The sequence below is a fragment of the Hemicordylus capensis genome, chromosome 1, assembly GCF_027244095.1.
Source record: "Hemicordylus capensis ecotype Gifberg chromosome 1, rHemCap1.1.pri, whole genome shotgun sequence".
In the NCBI taxonomy this organism is placed as follows: Eukaryota; Metazoa; Chordata; class Lepidosauria; order Squamata; family Cordylidae; genus Hemicordylus; species Hemicordylus capensis.
The window spans coordinates 438,358,301-438,373,879 of NC_069657.1; the positions used below are offsets into that span (position 1 = coordinate 438,358,301).

The 15,579-nt window shown below is 43.7% G+C and overlaps 1 protein-coding gene across 31 annotated transcripts in view; it reads right to left on the minus strand.

Moving 5' to 3' along the window:
* The window catches only part of NRXN1 (neurexin 1), a 1,475,796-nt gene that overhangs the window by 171,870 nt on the left and 1,288,347 nt on the right, over positions 1-15,579 (minus strand). For 20 of the 31 annotated variants that reach the window (XM_053244440.1, XM_053244415.1, XM_053244359.1 and 17 more), the window contains one exon: positions 762-851. The exons of the other annotated variants lie outside the window; for them this stretch is intronic. In XM_053244440.1, coding sequence (XP_053100415.1) covers positions 762-851 — 90 coding nt within the window. The remainder of the gene's footprint in view (positions 1-761; positions 852-15,579) is intronic. 31 annotated transcript variants of the gene reach the window in all.

Consider the following 15,579-nt stretch of genomic DNA (forward strand, 5'->3'; position numbering starts at 1 on the left):
AAGAAAAAGTAACCAAATAAAAACATTTTCGATGTGAAAGCAATTTCAAGGAATGAGACACATATCGATGAAAGAGTTATGTCACATTGCTATTTAAAACAGAAATCCTGACCAATGCAAGCCCATTATTATTATGAGGATGAATAAACAATCTTTTTCGCAGATTGGTTTCTGCTCATAATCAAAGCATGCACACAACTTTAAGCTCTCTTTTAATTAGTAGTTGTTCCCAAATCCCCTTAGAAGGTTGCAAATGTTAAAGGGACTTCCATCTTGTTTGGCAAGTCATATTGCCCTCTATTTAAGATAACCTACAGTTTAAACAATGATTTTCTTTGCTTTTGTTTCAGGACCGTAATGAAGATCTCATAACTACACAGACATATACATATATATTTTAGTTAAGAATTTAGATGATGGAACATGTAACATAATCTATGAATGATTTATCAGTTTTGGTTAATGTTCGCTATGAGTACCTTCATAGATTGAGTTAGTGGATTATATTTAGCAGTCCCTTTAACCTTAAGTTAACAGGGTAAGATTATTAAACAGGCGGTACCACTAAAATGTATCGAAATTATTATCATACACGGTAATGCAAATATTTACTCTACATTTTTACTGTTTAAAATTTGTTTTTAATTTAGTTTTACTGAAAAATTTATTGTTTTATGTTTATTGGTGTTAACAAATGAAGCACTACTCGGTTATGTTCAAATTATTATTTTTTATTTGAAGTTTTAATCAATGTTTTTTACCTTTGTCGAGTAGCCATTCATCAACTACTCGACCAAGCCGATATGGAATTCGCTGTCTAGCAATCGCCAGGCGCTCGTTATCATTGTTTCCTTTAAAGTTTAAAGAGACATTTCATTGGTTAAAATCTGTAAGGTCAAAGGTTAAAAGTTAATACTTAAAGCTTGAGCTATACAGTTGCCACATGATTTTTTTGTTTTTGAAAAATTTGGAATTTTTTAAAAAGCGCTTCCTAGAACATGTCATGGTTCAGACTCGTCATTCATTCATTTATTTTATTTTAGCAAACAAAATTATTCCTATGTTAATTGAAAATTAGAAATCTGCATTTGAGCTAGGTTATTAAACTTATGTTATAGACAGACCCCAGAAAAACAAATTTAAACATCAAATACTATCTTTACAAAAAGAATGCTCATTGACCTCAGGGTTTTGTCTGGTTTTTGTTTGTTTGATATGTCTTATTAACTAGTTAAAACATGTTCAGGTGAAACAGGTTTAATTCTGCAAAATACCTCTTGCTCCAACCTCTTAGTCCAGGTTAGTCATTTAGAGAAGAAGAACAATAAAACACTTAACCACCATCAAGGGCACACTTACTTCTGAAATCTAGAAATCAATCTGACAATAATTTATATCCTAGTCAGAAAAAAAATTACACCTTAAAAAAAAAAAAAGCCTTTAGCTTCCAAATAAATTAATTCCAAAGACTTCAGTATACTGAATAAGTAGTAAAGAAAAAAGAAAGAAAGTCAGGTTATCCATTGCTTTCACACAATCACAGAATATAACAAAATATTTTCGTATACAGCATCAAGGCTTTGACAAAAGTGACACTGGAAGCTGTTGTTCCAATGCATTCAAAGGCCCCAATCCAGAGAAAGTTATTCATGCTTAAGTTCCATTAAAATTAATGGGACTCATTTGCTGTGACTAATACTACATTCCATTGAATTAAAAGGGGTTTAAGCATGACTATCCTCCTTTGAAGCAGGACCTTATACTGCAGAGTTAACAAACATTTCCATAATTTTATGAACTGTGGTACACAAGCCACTTCAGAAAACTGAATTTGCAACCAGAGACTGACATCCTGACTAAATTTAACAGAGAAAGTCCTACTGAAATCTAGTAGTCCTTTAGGGTAATTCCTGAGTAGTGCCATTGAGAAAATTAGTCTGGATGTCAGTCAGGGTGTTTTATGCCCAATAATTGTTATACACAGACTAAAACTGACATATATATTGCTTCTTGAATAGCATTTGACTCCGTGTTACATAATTATACCACTTCGTTGTTGTTGTTTTTACTTTGTCAGGCATATACAGTCTGGTTTACACAGATAATCAGTAATATGTGTAGCTTCTTGAGTATACAGCCACATGGAGGCTGGTCCAACTTGGTAATGTGAAGCAGGTCCTCAATTTGTTTCTGGCAATTTTCCCCGCACCGCCACTACTGCTCCCTTTTATGAGCCCCTGGTGGCGCAGTGGTAAAACTGCTGCCCTGTAACCAGAAGGTTACAAGTTCGATCCTGACCAGGGGCTCAAGGTTGACTCAGCCTTCCATACTTCCGAGGTCGGTAAAATGGGTACCCAGAATGTTGGGGGCAATATGCTAAATCATTGTAAACCGCTTAGAGAGCTCCAGCTATAGAGCGGTATATAAATGTTAGTGCTATTGCTATTGCTATGGTTTACAACCGTGTGGAGAAAATGGCTGACACTGAGTCACACAAACAAACAAGGGAGCCACCTCTGTGCAGTTCTGTTTGCACGTCAGTCCTGAGCCTTGATTGAGACAGCTGTAGGAGTTGGGAGACAGGAGCTACATCTTCAGCCCACCAGGCAGAGTTAAGACTTCTGTTCACCAGGCAAAGTCCAGACCAATTGACCTTCACAGGTCAATTGGAGCCAATAGGCTGCTTAGGTGGATAAAGTTATCATGGAATCTAAAGACACATTATAGCCAAGGGAACTCTCCAGCCCACGACCTCACCAGATGGAGCAGCAATGCAAATTTTCAAGGGTTCCCAGATTAAGTGGTTAGGAATATAGGTAGCTGCCATATACCCAATTAGACCATTGGTCCATTTAGCTCAGTATTATCTACACAGACTGGGAGCGGCTACTCCAAGGTTGCAGGCAAGAGTCTCTCTCAGTCCTATCTTGAAGATGCTGCTATTGAGGGAACCTGGAACCTTCTCCTTGCAAGAATGCTCATGCTCTTCCCAGAGTGGTCCCATCCTCTAAGGGCGAATATCTTGCAGAGCCCACACACGTAGTCTCCCATTCAAATGCAACCAGGGCAGACCTTAGCAAAGGGGACAGTTCATGCTTGCTACCATAAGACCAGCTCTCCTTCCTGCTAGCGGCCACAGCACTGATTGTATGTACTACTCTAGCCTCACAGCACTGGCTACAGATTTAACTGGAAAGTCATAAATTTTCAACATTACTTGAAGCTTCTCTTAACATACCTGGCTGCTTCACAAATCTAAAGCATTATTCTCATCTACAGAGACAATACTCAAGGCCAATGTATTCAGAAGTTTCAGAATGGCTCCTTTTAGAGGAAGACATGAAAAAGTACCTTGGAACTGAAAATCTACATCAGCTACAGGATTTCAGGCTCCAGTGTTAAAATATTTCCTTCATGGGAATAATTCCAAAGGCAACTCTGTATAGGAAATCCTTATACTGAAAAAGGTGTGAGCTGAGAGGTATATTAAGAGGCTTACTTCACAAAATATCAGTGGCTGGATTAGGCACTGTGGCTAGCTTTGCCAAGGCACTGATTTACATCATATAACCACTGAGCCATCCTTCTAAATAGGATCTCATTTGTTTCTATATTTATTCTTCAAATAGTCCAGTTTTGTCTTTGAGCTACAACATTGTTAAGTAGTCCCCAATTAAAATATGTTCAACTGTTTGGTCGAAGTTTTAGTAGACTTCTAACTGGGCTTTTCTGCACTTACCACCTCAACACCAGGCGATCTGTTTTCATCCATGACTATTCCTTAATCACAAATAGGATCATGTTTGTGAGTATCTTTTCTTGAGTTCTTCTGTTTCTTCACTTTGTCAATATTTCATCACACATCCATCTATTTATGTCTGACTCTCCCCGTCCCCCACTTCTTTTCCGTCCCTCAGGTCCCACACCAGACACTTTCTCTTCACCCAACTTCTCACACCCCATTGCTCCATTTCTTGGTCTTGGTTTTCTTACTGAAGTAAGAACTCAACATTTCTTCTCAGACTTTCAAGCTCTATACAGCTTTTGAATATACTCTAGCTCAATTCACATGTTATGATCAGTGCATGTACACTCTGCGTACAGTGTATGCACATAAGGATCTGTATGCACATACATTTATTCACATGTTATGTTGAATGCATGTACAGCAGTGCACTTCCTATCTGTGACTAGCATTTGAGGGGGCTTGTACTCAGGTTCACTTTTAAAATGAATGCATTAGAATCATTCACACAAAAATATTATGTGTGTACAGATACCTGAATAGCCACTTAATGGCGCAGCAGGGATGCAACATGCCTAGGGAGCAAGAGGTTGCTGGTGCGAATCCCCACTGGTATGTTTCCCAGACTATGGGAAACATCTATATCGGGCAGCAGCGATATAGGAAGATGCTGAAAGGTATCATCTCATACTGCGCAGGAGATGGCAATGGTAAACCCATTACAATTTGGTATTCTACCAAAGAAAACCACAGGGCTCTGTGGGCGCCAGGAGTCGACACTGACTTGACGGCACAACCTTACCTTTACAGACACCTGAATGCATGTACAACCTACTGCTGAATAGGGCTTCTGATCTAACTGAATCCAAACATCATAATAGCATTGCCTTATTTCTTTAGAAGTTCGCTTTCAAAGACTGCTTCAGCTAACACCCAATGCAGTGCGGTGTTTACGAACTTTGCTAGCTTACTAGAATATTCTAGAATCTACAAATTACATTCCATTCCTTTTGCCACAATGTGGCACCACCACTAGGAGCTAAAAGCAAATGAAAGGTGCAGAAATTGCCAGTTGATTTGTAAAGGTCACACGCAAAAAATAATTTCTGATTACTTTGACTCATCTCACAGAAAAGTGTGGAGGAAAATGCATCCAGGTTTAATGTCAATAGGATTTTTTTTTCCAGATTCTCTCAGAAGAGTGTACAAATGGTAAAACTAGGGGAGAATGGAATGAAAAAATACAAAAAATAAAATAAAATTCTCTAGGACTCAGTGCTATCGCTGGAGGCCCAGGTGGCAGCAGGGTCCAGGAGTGTCTTTTACCAGCTTTGGCTGGTACGCCAGGTGCAACCACCCCACTTGGAGAAACCAGAACTGACCTCTTTTACTCAAGCACTGGTAAGATCCAAAATGGACTTCCATAATGCACTCTATGTGGGGTGCCTTGGAAGACTGCTTGGAAGCTTCAGGTGGTTCAGAACCCTGCTGAAAGGATGCTTGTGGGTGCAAGTCACTAACTACACCTATCCTGTGACAGCTTCAGTGGTCGCCAGTTGGCTTCCAGGCCAGATTCAAAGTGCTGGTTTTGACCTTTAGAGTCCAACTCGGCTTGAGTCTGGGTTATCTGTTGGATGGCATCCAGCCATATGAATCTTCTAGGGCCCCCAGCTTGTCAAATCAAGCCCTTCTTTTTGCCCTTTATCACTAGTTTAAAAATAAAGATGTTCTCTAAAACTGGCTGTAATCAGGTTTCTGGTTTTAATCCATTGTAGACCCAACCACTGCCTTATCTTACTATATCCTATCTATTAGCAATTTTATCTTGCTGCCTTTTATTGTCTTTTACCATTTTATTGTAAACCATTGTGAGCAACACTGCGCTGTGTTGGACTAGGACCAGGGAGCCCCGAGTTCAAATCCCTATTCAGCCATGAATCTCACTGAGTGACTCTGGGCCAGTCACTTATAGCCTAACCTATCTCACAGGGTAATTGTGAGGATAAACATAACCATGTACACTGCTCTAGGGTCCTTGAAGGAAGAGCAGGAGAGAAATGTAAAAATAAAATAAATGGATGAAAACAAAGACCTTTCCCCCATTATTTGAGCACTGATGGGCATGATCCAGTCCCATATGCATAGAGGGGTCACCCTAGGAGTCAAAGGAACTCTCCTTCCTGCTTTTCCAGCAATGCAGACACCCCAAAAGCACATTGGCCAATACCCATAAGAACATAAGAACAGCCCTGCTGGATCAGGGCCAAGGACCATCTAGTCCAGCATCCTGTTTCTCACAGTGGCCCACCAGATGCTGCTGGAAGCCATAGGCAGGAGTTGAGGGCATGCCTTCTCTCCTGCTGTTGCTCCCCTGCAACTGGTTCTCAGAGCCATCCTGCCTTTTGAGACTGGAGGTGGCCCACAGCCCTCCGACTAGTACCCAGAATGGAAGCCACCATGACACTTGTGTTCTCATCCAGCCAATCCTCTCGAGCTCAGGGATCTGTCTCCTCTTTGATGATGGCACCAGTCAATGGCTTCCATCTTGGCTTGGTGCTCTTTAACCCAGAATGCCCCGTGGGACAATCCGGTGTGTAAAGATGAACATTGTTCTGCAGTGAGGAAGTCCAGTTTTGTTTACTGCTGGATTGACAGTAAGATTGGGCTGGTTCAAACAATACAGCCCCAGCACATGAGGGCTGAAAATGTCTTGGGGAGGGGAGATTTCAGGTGAAGGTGGAACACACTTCTGCCTCTTGTCCTTTCTCCACTGCACATCACACCTCCCCGAGAGAACACTGCAAAGGAGTGGGGGCTGTTTTCACACAGCTGCATGCACAGACTGTCCTGAAGTGTGCACATGCCTTGCAACAAGGCCTCTACCACAGAATCTTGAAGTCCAGAGAGGGGGCAGTCTGCCTGTCTCTGGTCTAAGCCTCTTTTGTATCTTCTTAATCTGTCTGTTTTGATTTGGAGGATTTTCCACTGCCGTAACCAATAATTAAAAGGCAAGAGTCTCCTTCCCTGACTCAGCTCTCTCCCTCTGCAAGAAGCAACAGCTTCCTCTGTTCATGCAGCATCAGATGACTAAGATGGAGAGGTTGGTGTTTTATATCAACACGAAGCAAGCAAAGATAAAAAGGCAACAAAAAGGAGATAAGAGAGCGCACGCACACACACACACACGTACGTAACTGTGCATTTTGCTTTTGATACTTTAGTGTTGAGGCTAAGAACAGTCATGCCTTTCGAGGCATTAAGAGCCATTTATATTATCATCAGGATGTAAGAAAGAGTGATAAAATTGTGAATTGCAGTACCTATGCTTTTGTGGTGTGTTTTTTCCTTGTGTGCTACATTTCACAGTTCTTTCTCTGATCTTGGTACCCTACAGCCCTTTCTCCAATCAGAATATCAAAACATTTCAAGTTTGCTCTCCTAAAGAACTTTCATTAGTTGTTGACAGTCTTCTGCAGTTCATCCAAAGTGTTCCAACATCTGGAAAGCAAGAATAAGATCTCCCTTGACTTACAATGATTGTTACAATCTATGTTGTGTCTAAAATTAGTTAGGACTGAAATGGCAGCCAACTGAGCAGAGCCTGGGGTTGTCGTTCAAGGAGACAGTCGGAATGATCTCTGTTCCACACTGGAAGATAAAATATAACTCCACAGGAACAATCATTGGTCTTTTTCAGCTGCTGGGATGCGACTTAAGTGAGTTGTGTCCCTGAATTAAGTGAGTCTCAGCAGTGGCATAATCACAGTTTTATATTTTTGTTTAGTGCTTTAAGATAAATACAGAAAAAGTGAATGACCAGACAGATGCAAAGGAGGACAGCTCTTCCTGTATAAGAACAGAAGAACAGTCCTAGAATACATGTTTCCTTTTCCCTATAACCTCTTCTAACCAAGCAAAAAGGCACCTTTTAAAATGGTGCAAGGGGAGAGCAACTGGCCCTATTCAACTCAGCACACCATCCTTCCATAAGAACATAAGAACAACCCTGCTGGATCAGGCCCAAGGCCCATCTAATCCAGCAACCTGTTTCACACAGTGGCCCATCAGATGCTGCTGGAAGCCTACAGGCAGGAGCTGAGGGCATGCCTGCTCTCCTGCTGTTACTCCCCTGCAACTGGTATTCAGAGGCATCCTGCCTTTGAGGCTGGAGGTGGCCGGTAGCCCTCCAACTTGTAGCCATTGATAGACCTCTCCTCCACAAAGTTATCCAACCCCCTCTTAAAGCCATCTGTTGGCTGTCACCACATCTTGTGGCAGATAATTCATAAGAACATAAGAACAGCCCTGCTGGATTAGAATTTGAATCAGATTTTGGATCACCCAATATTTAATGGTGGGGGAGAGAAAACTTCAGTTATGGCTGGGCCAACCTCCCAAAGGCTCAGCTGAATTTTGAGAAGTTTGTAGCCAAAACAGCCCCGCTTTCACATGTTTGGGGTTGGTGAGGGCACAACTCAACAGTGTTGCTCATGGTTCTTTCAGCTAATGCCTGTCATTTGTTTTCTCAGAATGCCTCAGAGTGACACTGCCTCATGATGATCACCAGCTGAAAGTAGCTGGGATTAGACCAGGTGAGCAGGGATGTGCGAACAGTTAGAGGGGGGGTTCAGTTCTATGTCGAACCGGTTCAGTTCAATGGTTCCGGGGTAAAACCGAACTGCCCTCCCCATTTGGTCCGACCTCGGACTGAACCACCCCCCCTGACAGTTTGGGAGTTTCGTGGGTTTTTTTTGCAATTTTTTTAACCTTTAGCCCCTTCAGGGGACTTCCTCTAGGCTGTGGGGAGGGGGGTGTCTGCAATGGTTCCCCCTCCCCCCACCGGCCTCATTCACCACTGTGGCCCATTTTACCCCTTTTCCAGCCCGAGTTCAGGCCTCCATAAGTTGGTGTGGTGGCCATTTTCTCTGCCAACACACATGCGCAAATGGCCTCTGGGAGGCCTGGCATGGCCTAGGGTCTTACGGAGGCCATTTGTGCATGTGCAGTGGCCATTTTTGAATGGCTGCTGTGCATGTGCAAATGGCCTCTGTGAGGCCCTGGACTCGAACCGATTTGGACTCGATCCGAACTGGGCCAGCTGGTTCCATGCACATCCCTACTGGTGAGTCCCCCCGCTCTAAAAACATGTCAGAATCTAAAATCTCCCTGGAATTTGCAGTTTGCAGGGAGTGACAAGTTGTGTGTGTGTGGGGGGGGGGCATTTTGGCCCAGTCTTAATTTCAACAGCCACATGGCAAACTCCATCTACCAAAAACCTCTTCTTTATGCTACTAGAGGGACAAGAGCTCCCTCCTTTCTTCCATCTTAACAAGAAAATAACGACAGTGGCTGGTTCAGTGTTCCCTCTAACAGGGATTCCCAGATGTTGCCATTGCACTTGGGGATTCTGGGAGTTATAGTCAACAACATCGGGGCATCCCTGTTAGAGGGAACATTGAGCTGGTTGCAGTTAAAAGTAGCTCCTGAGTCTGAAAAGGTTGCAAGTACTGCTCTAAATGAACAATATCTAGCAAAAAGCACAGCTAGTTATTTTTATATCTGCTCCTCATCAGCCTGTATCTCCAGTATAGATCCAATTCATCTTCGCTGGGATTAGCACTGGGAGTCCTCCATGTTCTGAAAAAATGTCAAAATCTTGTGCACAAAACATTTACCCCACTTAAGAACTCCAGTTTTGAATGCAATAGGAGCATCCATGGGAGGCGATGGCCTGACCGTAAACTTGGTACCTCATTGTTCATGGGACATGGCAAACTTTTGACTTCCAAGGGTTCTAGAACAGAAGTCAGCAACTAGTGGCTGCTGGGGGAAATCAGTCCCCCTGCCACTCCCAACAGTGCCATTAGCCCCTCTGCTGTGACAACTCTAAGAGACCAAAGAGGAACAGTGGTGGGTGAGCAGCATCTTTTGAAACAGATCAGGTGCAGGGGAGTAACAGCAGGAGGGAGGGCATGCCCTCAACTCCGGCCTGTGGCTTCCAGCGGCATCTGGTGGGCCATTGTGTGAAACAGGATGCTGGACTAGATGGATCTTGGCCCTGATCCAGCAGGGCTGTTCTTATGTTCTTATGAACTTGGTAAAGGCTGTTTGAAGGGCTGGGACTTTTATTTATTTATTTATTTATCAATCAATCAATCAAATTTGTACGCCACCCCAAACTTTAATCTCTGGGCAGTTTACAATAGCGTGAAACCAGTTAAAAACAGATACAAAAAACTTAAAAACAATTTAACGATTTAAAAATAAACCAGATATAAAAACCCCCAAAATTTAGGAAGCTGAGAAAGCTTGGGTGAAAAGATGTGTCTTCAGGTGTTTTTTGAAAATTGCCAGAGATGGGGAGGATCGTGTCTCAGCAGGGAGCGCATTCCACAATCTTGGGGCAGCGACCGAGAGCTTTCACCCCCATTTCAACACAGCAGTCAGGTAAAAGCAGTTGCTAACTCTAGAATGTAACGCCGTGTTTATAGAATTCCTGGAGTTACAGACAGTTCTGTGGGTTAGAGCAGGGGTTCCCAGCCTGCAGCACTCTAGATGTTGCAGAACTACAGCTACCATCACCTGCCATTTACAGTTTATTGTGGCTGGGAATGATGGGAGTTGTGGTTCCCCAACATCTGCAGGACCACGGGGGGCGGGAACCCCTGAGTTAGAGAGATGAAACAGAAGAGGCTGGGAAAGAAGTATGCCTACCCTGGATCTAATGGTCTCCCTAATGGTCTTCCTTCTCCGTCTCATTAATATAGCCACCAATTTCTATAGGGTTTATTTATGAATACATGAATTTACAACTGGCGCCTGCATTTGTTCTACAGCATTTCCAGTTAAGTCTTCATCCTACTGTTTCTCAAATTGTGTCTGAGATGAGACCCTCCCAAGACAATGCAAATCTCATTTCTGTCATATGCATAAGCTGCCCAATGAGCAGTTGTTTATCTCAGGGGACAAGTTACTGAGGACATCCTCACCAGCAGTCTAGACCAGAGGTTTCCAACCTTTGGTCCCCAGATGTTGTTAGACTACAACTCTCATCATCCCCAGTGGCTGGGGATGATGGCAGCTGTACTCCAAAATCTGGAAACTCAAGGTTTGGAACTCCTATCTAGGGTGTCCTCATACTTCATAACAATTCCCTAGAGACAGCAGGTGGCTCTCCAAGTATCAGAAGCAGAGTGGGCACACTATGGAAAGATCCAGCTACTAAGTACAGCAACAACACTGTCCAAATGTTTAAGAGAAGAGACAGGAACTGTGTCGGAGGGAAGGGAGATGAAGCCTGAGGTTGTTTTCAACATGTTGCCTAACATGAACTACAAAGCAAGTTGGGGGTTCTTCCTCAGATGAAATGTTAGAGGAGTTCCAAGGGAAGTCAAACTACAGCCCAAGGTCATGGTGTGATGCAGCCACCTTGTTAAAGCTAAGCAGGTCTAAGCCTGATCGGTATGGGACGTAATGTATGGGTCATAAACTGGGAGCCACCTGTTAAGTTCTGTGATGGAAGAAAGGTGAAATAAATACAAATGTAAAAAAATAAAATAACTTAAAAGTCTCTGTAAGACCAAGAAACATTTATCAGAAAGATTATCCCAATCATTGGGTTGTCCTAAAGTGACACAAAACAAATTTGAAAGCTTCAGAGCATCTGAGATTGTTCAAGAGATGCCAAAAGAGTTTCAAGAAGACTAGTGATAGTCATTTGGGAGGAGGATCATGGTCCTCCTGAAGCATGAAAATGTGCAGGGATTCATCACCAAGCCTCCTGGACTGAAATAAGGTGGGTGGGTGGGGCCAGAAGGGAATAAAGAGCTTTTCAAGCCCTATAAGGAATCATCTTCCCATATGCTGTGCATTTTTCACCTTGCACATCACCTTGCATTTCACCTCAATTTTCACCTTGCACATCTCAGGCCTCCAGACCTAGAAGGCCAACATTGCATTAGAACAAGACTCTTAGGTGGACTAGCTTCCCATAAACTTACCCAAGAGCTATATAAAGCCAGGAGACCATCCAGTGCAGCAACCCCATTGATTCCAAGTCCAGGAAGTGAAGCATGGCTATTCACAATACAAGCCAGCAGAAAGAAGGGAAGGTCATTGTCTGGGCAAACCGGTGCAAATCAAAATAATAACAACGTTAAAAGGAAACAGAGCCAAAGGGGTACACACTGATGGAAAATGGCATTCAAGAGATAAAAATCTGTTCTGTGTCAGAAGCACAGCAAAAGAAGTAGCCCTTGGCCAAAAAAAGCTTTAGACTTTCAGCTACGTCTAAAAGTGGCATTTCAATTTGTGTATTTTATGCCTTGCAGATATTTGACTATAAAAGAGTAATACATTTCAAACTGAAAGGTTTAAACTTGTACACTCAGGAGCTGTGGATTGTTTTTTTTAAAAAAATAATGCTCTTGGCAAGGCAGGGGAACAGAAACTGTGAATTACAGAAGCAGAGGCTGAGCAAGAGCAACATTGCACGAGCGCTCAAGCACTTCCGCTGCCCAATGAGCAAGCAGCCCACCAGTCAGTGACATGACAGCCAGGGACACTAGGAAAGAAATGGAGTTTTATCTGCTTCAAAGAATAAAAAAGAGGCACCTCAAGTGGCTTCTTCACAAAACAGTGGAACATCTGCTGGTCACCTCCTGGCTTGACTACTGCAATACGCTCTATGTGGGGCTGCCCTTCTACATAGTCCGGAAACTACAGTTGGTCCAGAATGCGGCAGCCAGGCTCGTCTCTGGGTCATCTAGGAGAGACCATATTACTCCCGTATGGAAGGAGTTACACTGGCTGCCGATATGTTTCCGGGAAAAATACAAGGTGTTGGTCATAACCTATAAAGCCCTAAACAGCTTGGGCCCTGGGTTTTTAAGAGAACGGCTTCTTCGTCATGAACCCCGCCGCCCACTGAGATCATCAAGAGAGGTCCGTCTGCATTTGCCACCAGCTCGTCTAGTGGCTACTCAGGGACGTTGCCTTCTCCGTTGCTGCCCTGAGACTTTGGAATGCGCTCCCGAGTGAAATAAGAGCCTCCCCATCTCTGACAGCTTTTTAAAAGTCTTTAAAGACGCATCTGTTTACCCAGGCTTTTAACTGATATTGTTTTGATTGTTTTGATGTTGTTTTTAGAATATTGTTTTTAAAATTTTAAATTGTTCTGTTTTGAATTTCTTGTTTTTGTTTTTAACTAATGTTTTACTTCTGTTTTTATCTTGCTGTAAACGACCCAGAGACGTAAGTTTTTGGCGGTATAAAAATATGTTAAATAAAATAATTTTTTTTTAAAAAATGGCAGAAACACCTGATATCTCAAACAACTTGCTGTAGCAATATTATTTATTAAATTTACACACACACCCTTCCCATCTGCATGCTCAAGGCTGCTAAGGAAATCCAAAAAATGGAAAGCGATGGGTGGGCAGCAGTGCCTGGTAGCTCAACAATATGGAAGGCTGCGTGTCTCCTCTAAATCTAGCAGTTTGTGATCCCTAGCATCCGCAGCATGGATGCCTTGGCCCTTCATCTTACCGTTGGAACTGCACAGTCCAGCCCTCTCTTTGTCACCTGCACATATTTCACCATCCTTTCTGAGCAGCAGGACAACCCTGTCTTCCCTTCTCTTTTGAAGAAGATCATTCGGGGCACATTGTCAAATGTTCTAAGCGGCTGAGGAGTCATTAACATTGCCCAGCGAGTGCTCCACAAGCAGTTGCTCGTGGAGGTTTGATCCTTCCAGTTGGTGTGTGCATGCGCACGTGTGGGTGTGTGTACATTAAATAATACGTGTGCTGTCAAGTCGATTTTGACTTCTGGCGCCCCACAGAGCCCTGTGGTTGTCTTTGGTAGAATACAGGAGGGGTTTGCCGTTGCCTCCTCCCACACAGTATGAGATGATGCCTTTCAGCCTTTTCCTATATTGCTGCTGCCTGATACAGGCGTTTCCCATAATCTGGGAAACATACCAGCGGGGATTCGAACCGGCAACCTTCTACTTGTTAGTCAAGCACTTCCCCGCTGCACCATTAGGTGGCTTGTTACCTGGGCCATAAAGCACAGTGTTGATTGCCCTCTTTCCCAAGAGTAGAGAGTGGATAGTGGATGTGACTGGGATACATATTCTTAGTTTAATGAGCACACTCGGTTAGTCTTGGATGCACAGATTGCTGGATAGACATGCCGTTCCCTTTGGCTTTTGCCTGACCTCTATATCTCTCAGTGAACTTCATGACCCTCTCACACATGCAAACGCAGTCCAGTGAACTCCTTGCCTGTTGCCAGCCTCCTCCTCCTCCTCTTCTTGCAGATCTCGGAAGTGTGCTTCCACACTTCCTGCGTTGCGACACCGCAGCCCCTACGCTGACAGCAGGGTGCCGGTCACATTTCCGATGCCTGGTTTCGGATTTAATCGCTGCAAATTATTGATAAAAAGTTGCATGTTGGTGCCAGCAGCTGGTCCATCCGGCGTTGGGAGTCTAGCTGGCAACGTGCAAAGCAGGGAAGAGAGCAGGGAAGGGCAGGGAAAGAGGGCTCAAGGCAGGAAGCCAATCCGGGTCGCAGAGGCCAAGACACACGTCTGGAAACTCCTTGGCTCAGGCGGGTCGACGCTTCACGAATGACGCGTGTTGTTTCCCAGTGCCTGGCTGCAAGCTGCAGACCTGATTTTATAGCCAGGCTTGATGGCTCTCTGCTGGCATGGATTCAGGATCTATCAGCCATGTTAAGGAGATGTTTGCTCCTTCTGATAGTCTCCAGCTGGTGTCGGCGTCTTGTAACTCTCCTTTGTAGTGGATACAGAGGGGGCTCCCTGTTTAACTCAGAGTCCTGCTCTCGACTCCCCGTCTCCGCTGCCTCTGACTGCTCTGCTTGTCCTGGAACTGCAACCGGTCCATCTTCAGCTGTTTCTTGTGGACCAACAGCCAGGCCCTGCCCTTCAGGTACCCCTGAGTTGGCTGGAGGACTGACAGCATACTCCTGCCCATCGCTGTCTGACAGGGCATGACAGTCTGGCGTAAAAAGGTTGCTGTTCTTTTGGGTTGTTTGTTTTCGTGAGACTGCTCCCCCTGCTGGGCGCTTTGCTATTTACATTTTGAATGCGATTTGCCTGAACGGAAGCATTTTGCCACTGTTGAGCGGCTAATCTGGAAAGCGCCCTTCTAACACTTCCCTGAGCATGAAAATATAATGCATTGATGGAGCATAAAGCAGACCCTCTCATCTGCTATTTCAGGAAAGATACCATCCCCACAAAGTGGTGCCTTACACGGCCACCAACAGTTGCCTAATCCTAAAACCATCCTTGTCTCCTTCTTTCCACCCAAGACTTCTCCTTATTACTGTCCAGCTCTCCCTTTGTTCCTCCTTTTTTAATATACACAGGCTAACAGAAATGACATTGAGCATCTTCTTGTGCTCTGCAAAAATCATTAATGACTGTGCACACCCCATTATTCAGGACACAGGCAGCAACTCCTTTGTTATCCTTAACAAATTTTAAAGAGGGAAATGAATGATCTTTCAAAGAAAACAGCTCCGCTGACACAATTTGCAAATCCACTTTCTCTCAGGAAACTACTTGACCTTTCGCACAATAGACTGAAACACAAGAAATTGCGTGAGGATATTGCTGCCATCGCTGCTCCACAGATTTCAGGTGGCTTCATTAACACGCTCAAAACGAATGCATTATTAAAACGGGCTGCATTGCGCTTTTTAAATATTAGCAAAATAATAGCCGCTTTATTTTGAAAACACTCGCTGCTAAGGATGATAATGCACTTTGCAAACAGCAAGCTCCGAAAGAGACAGCCTTTTAAGCT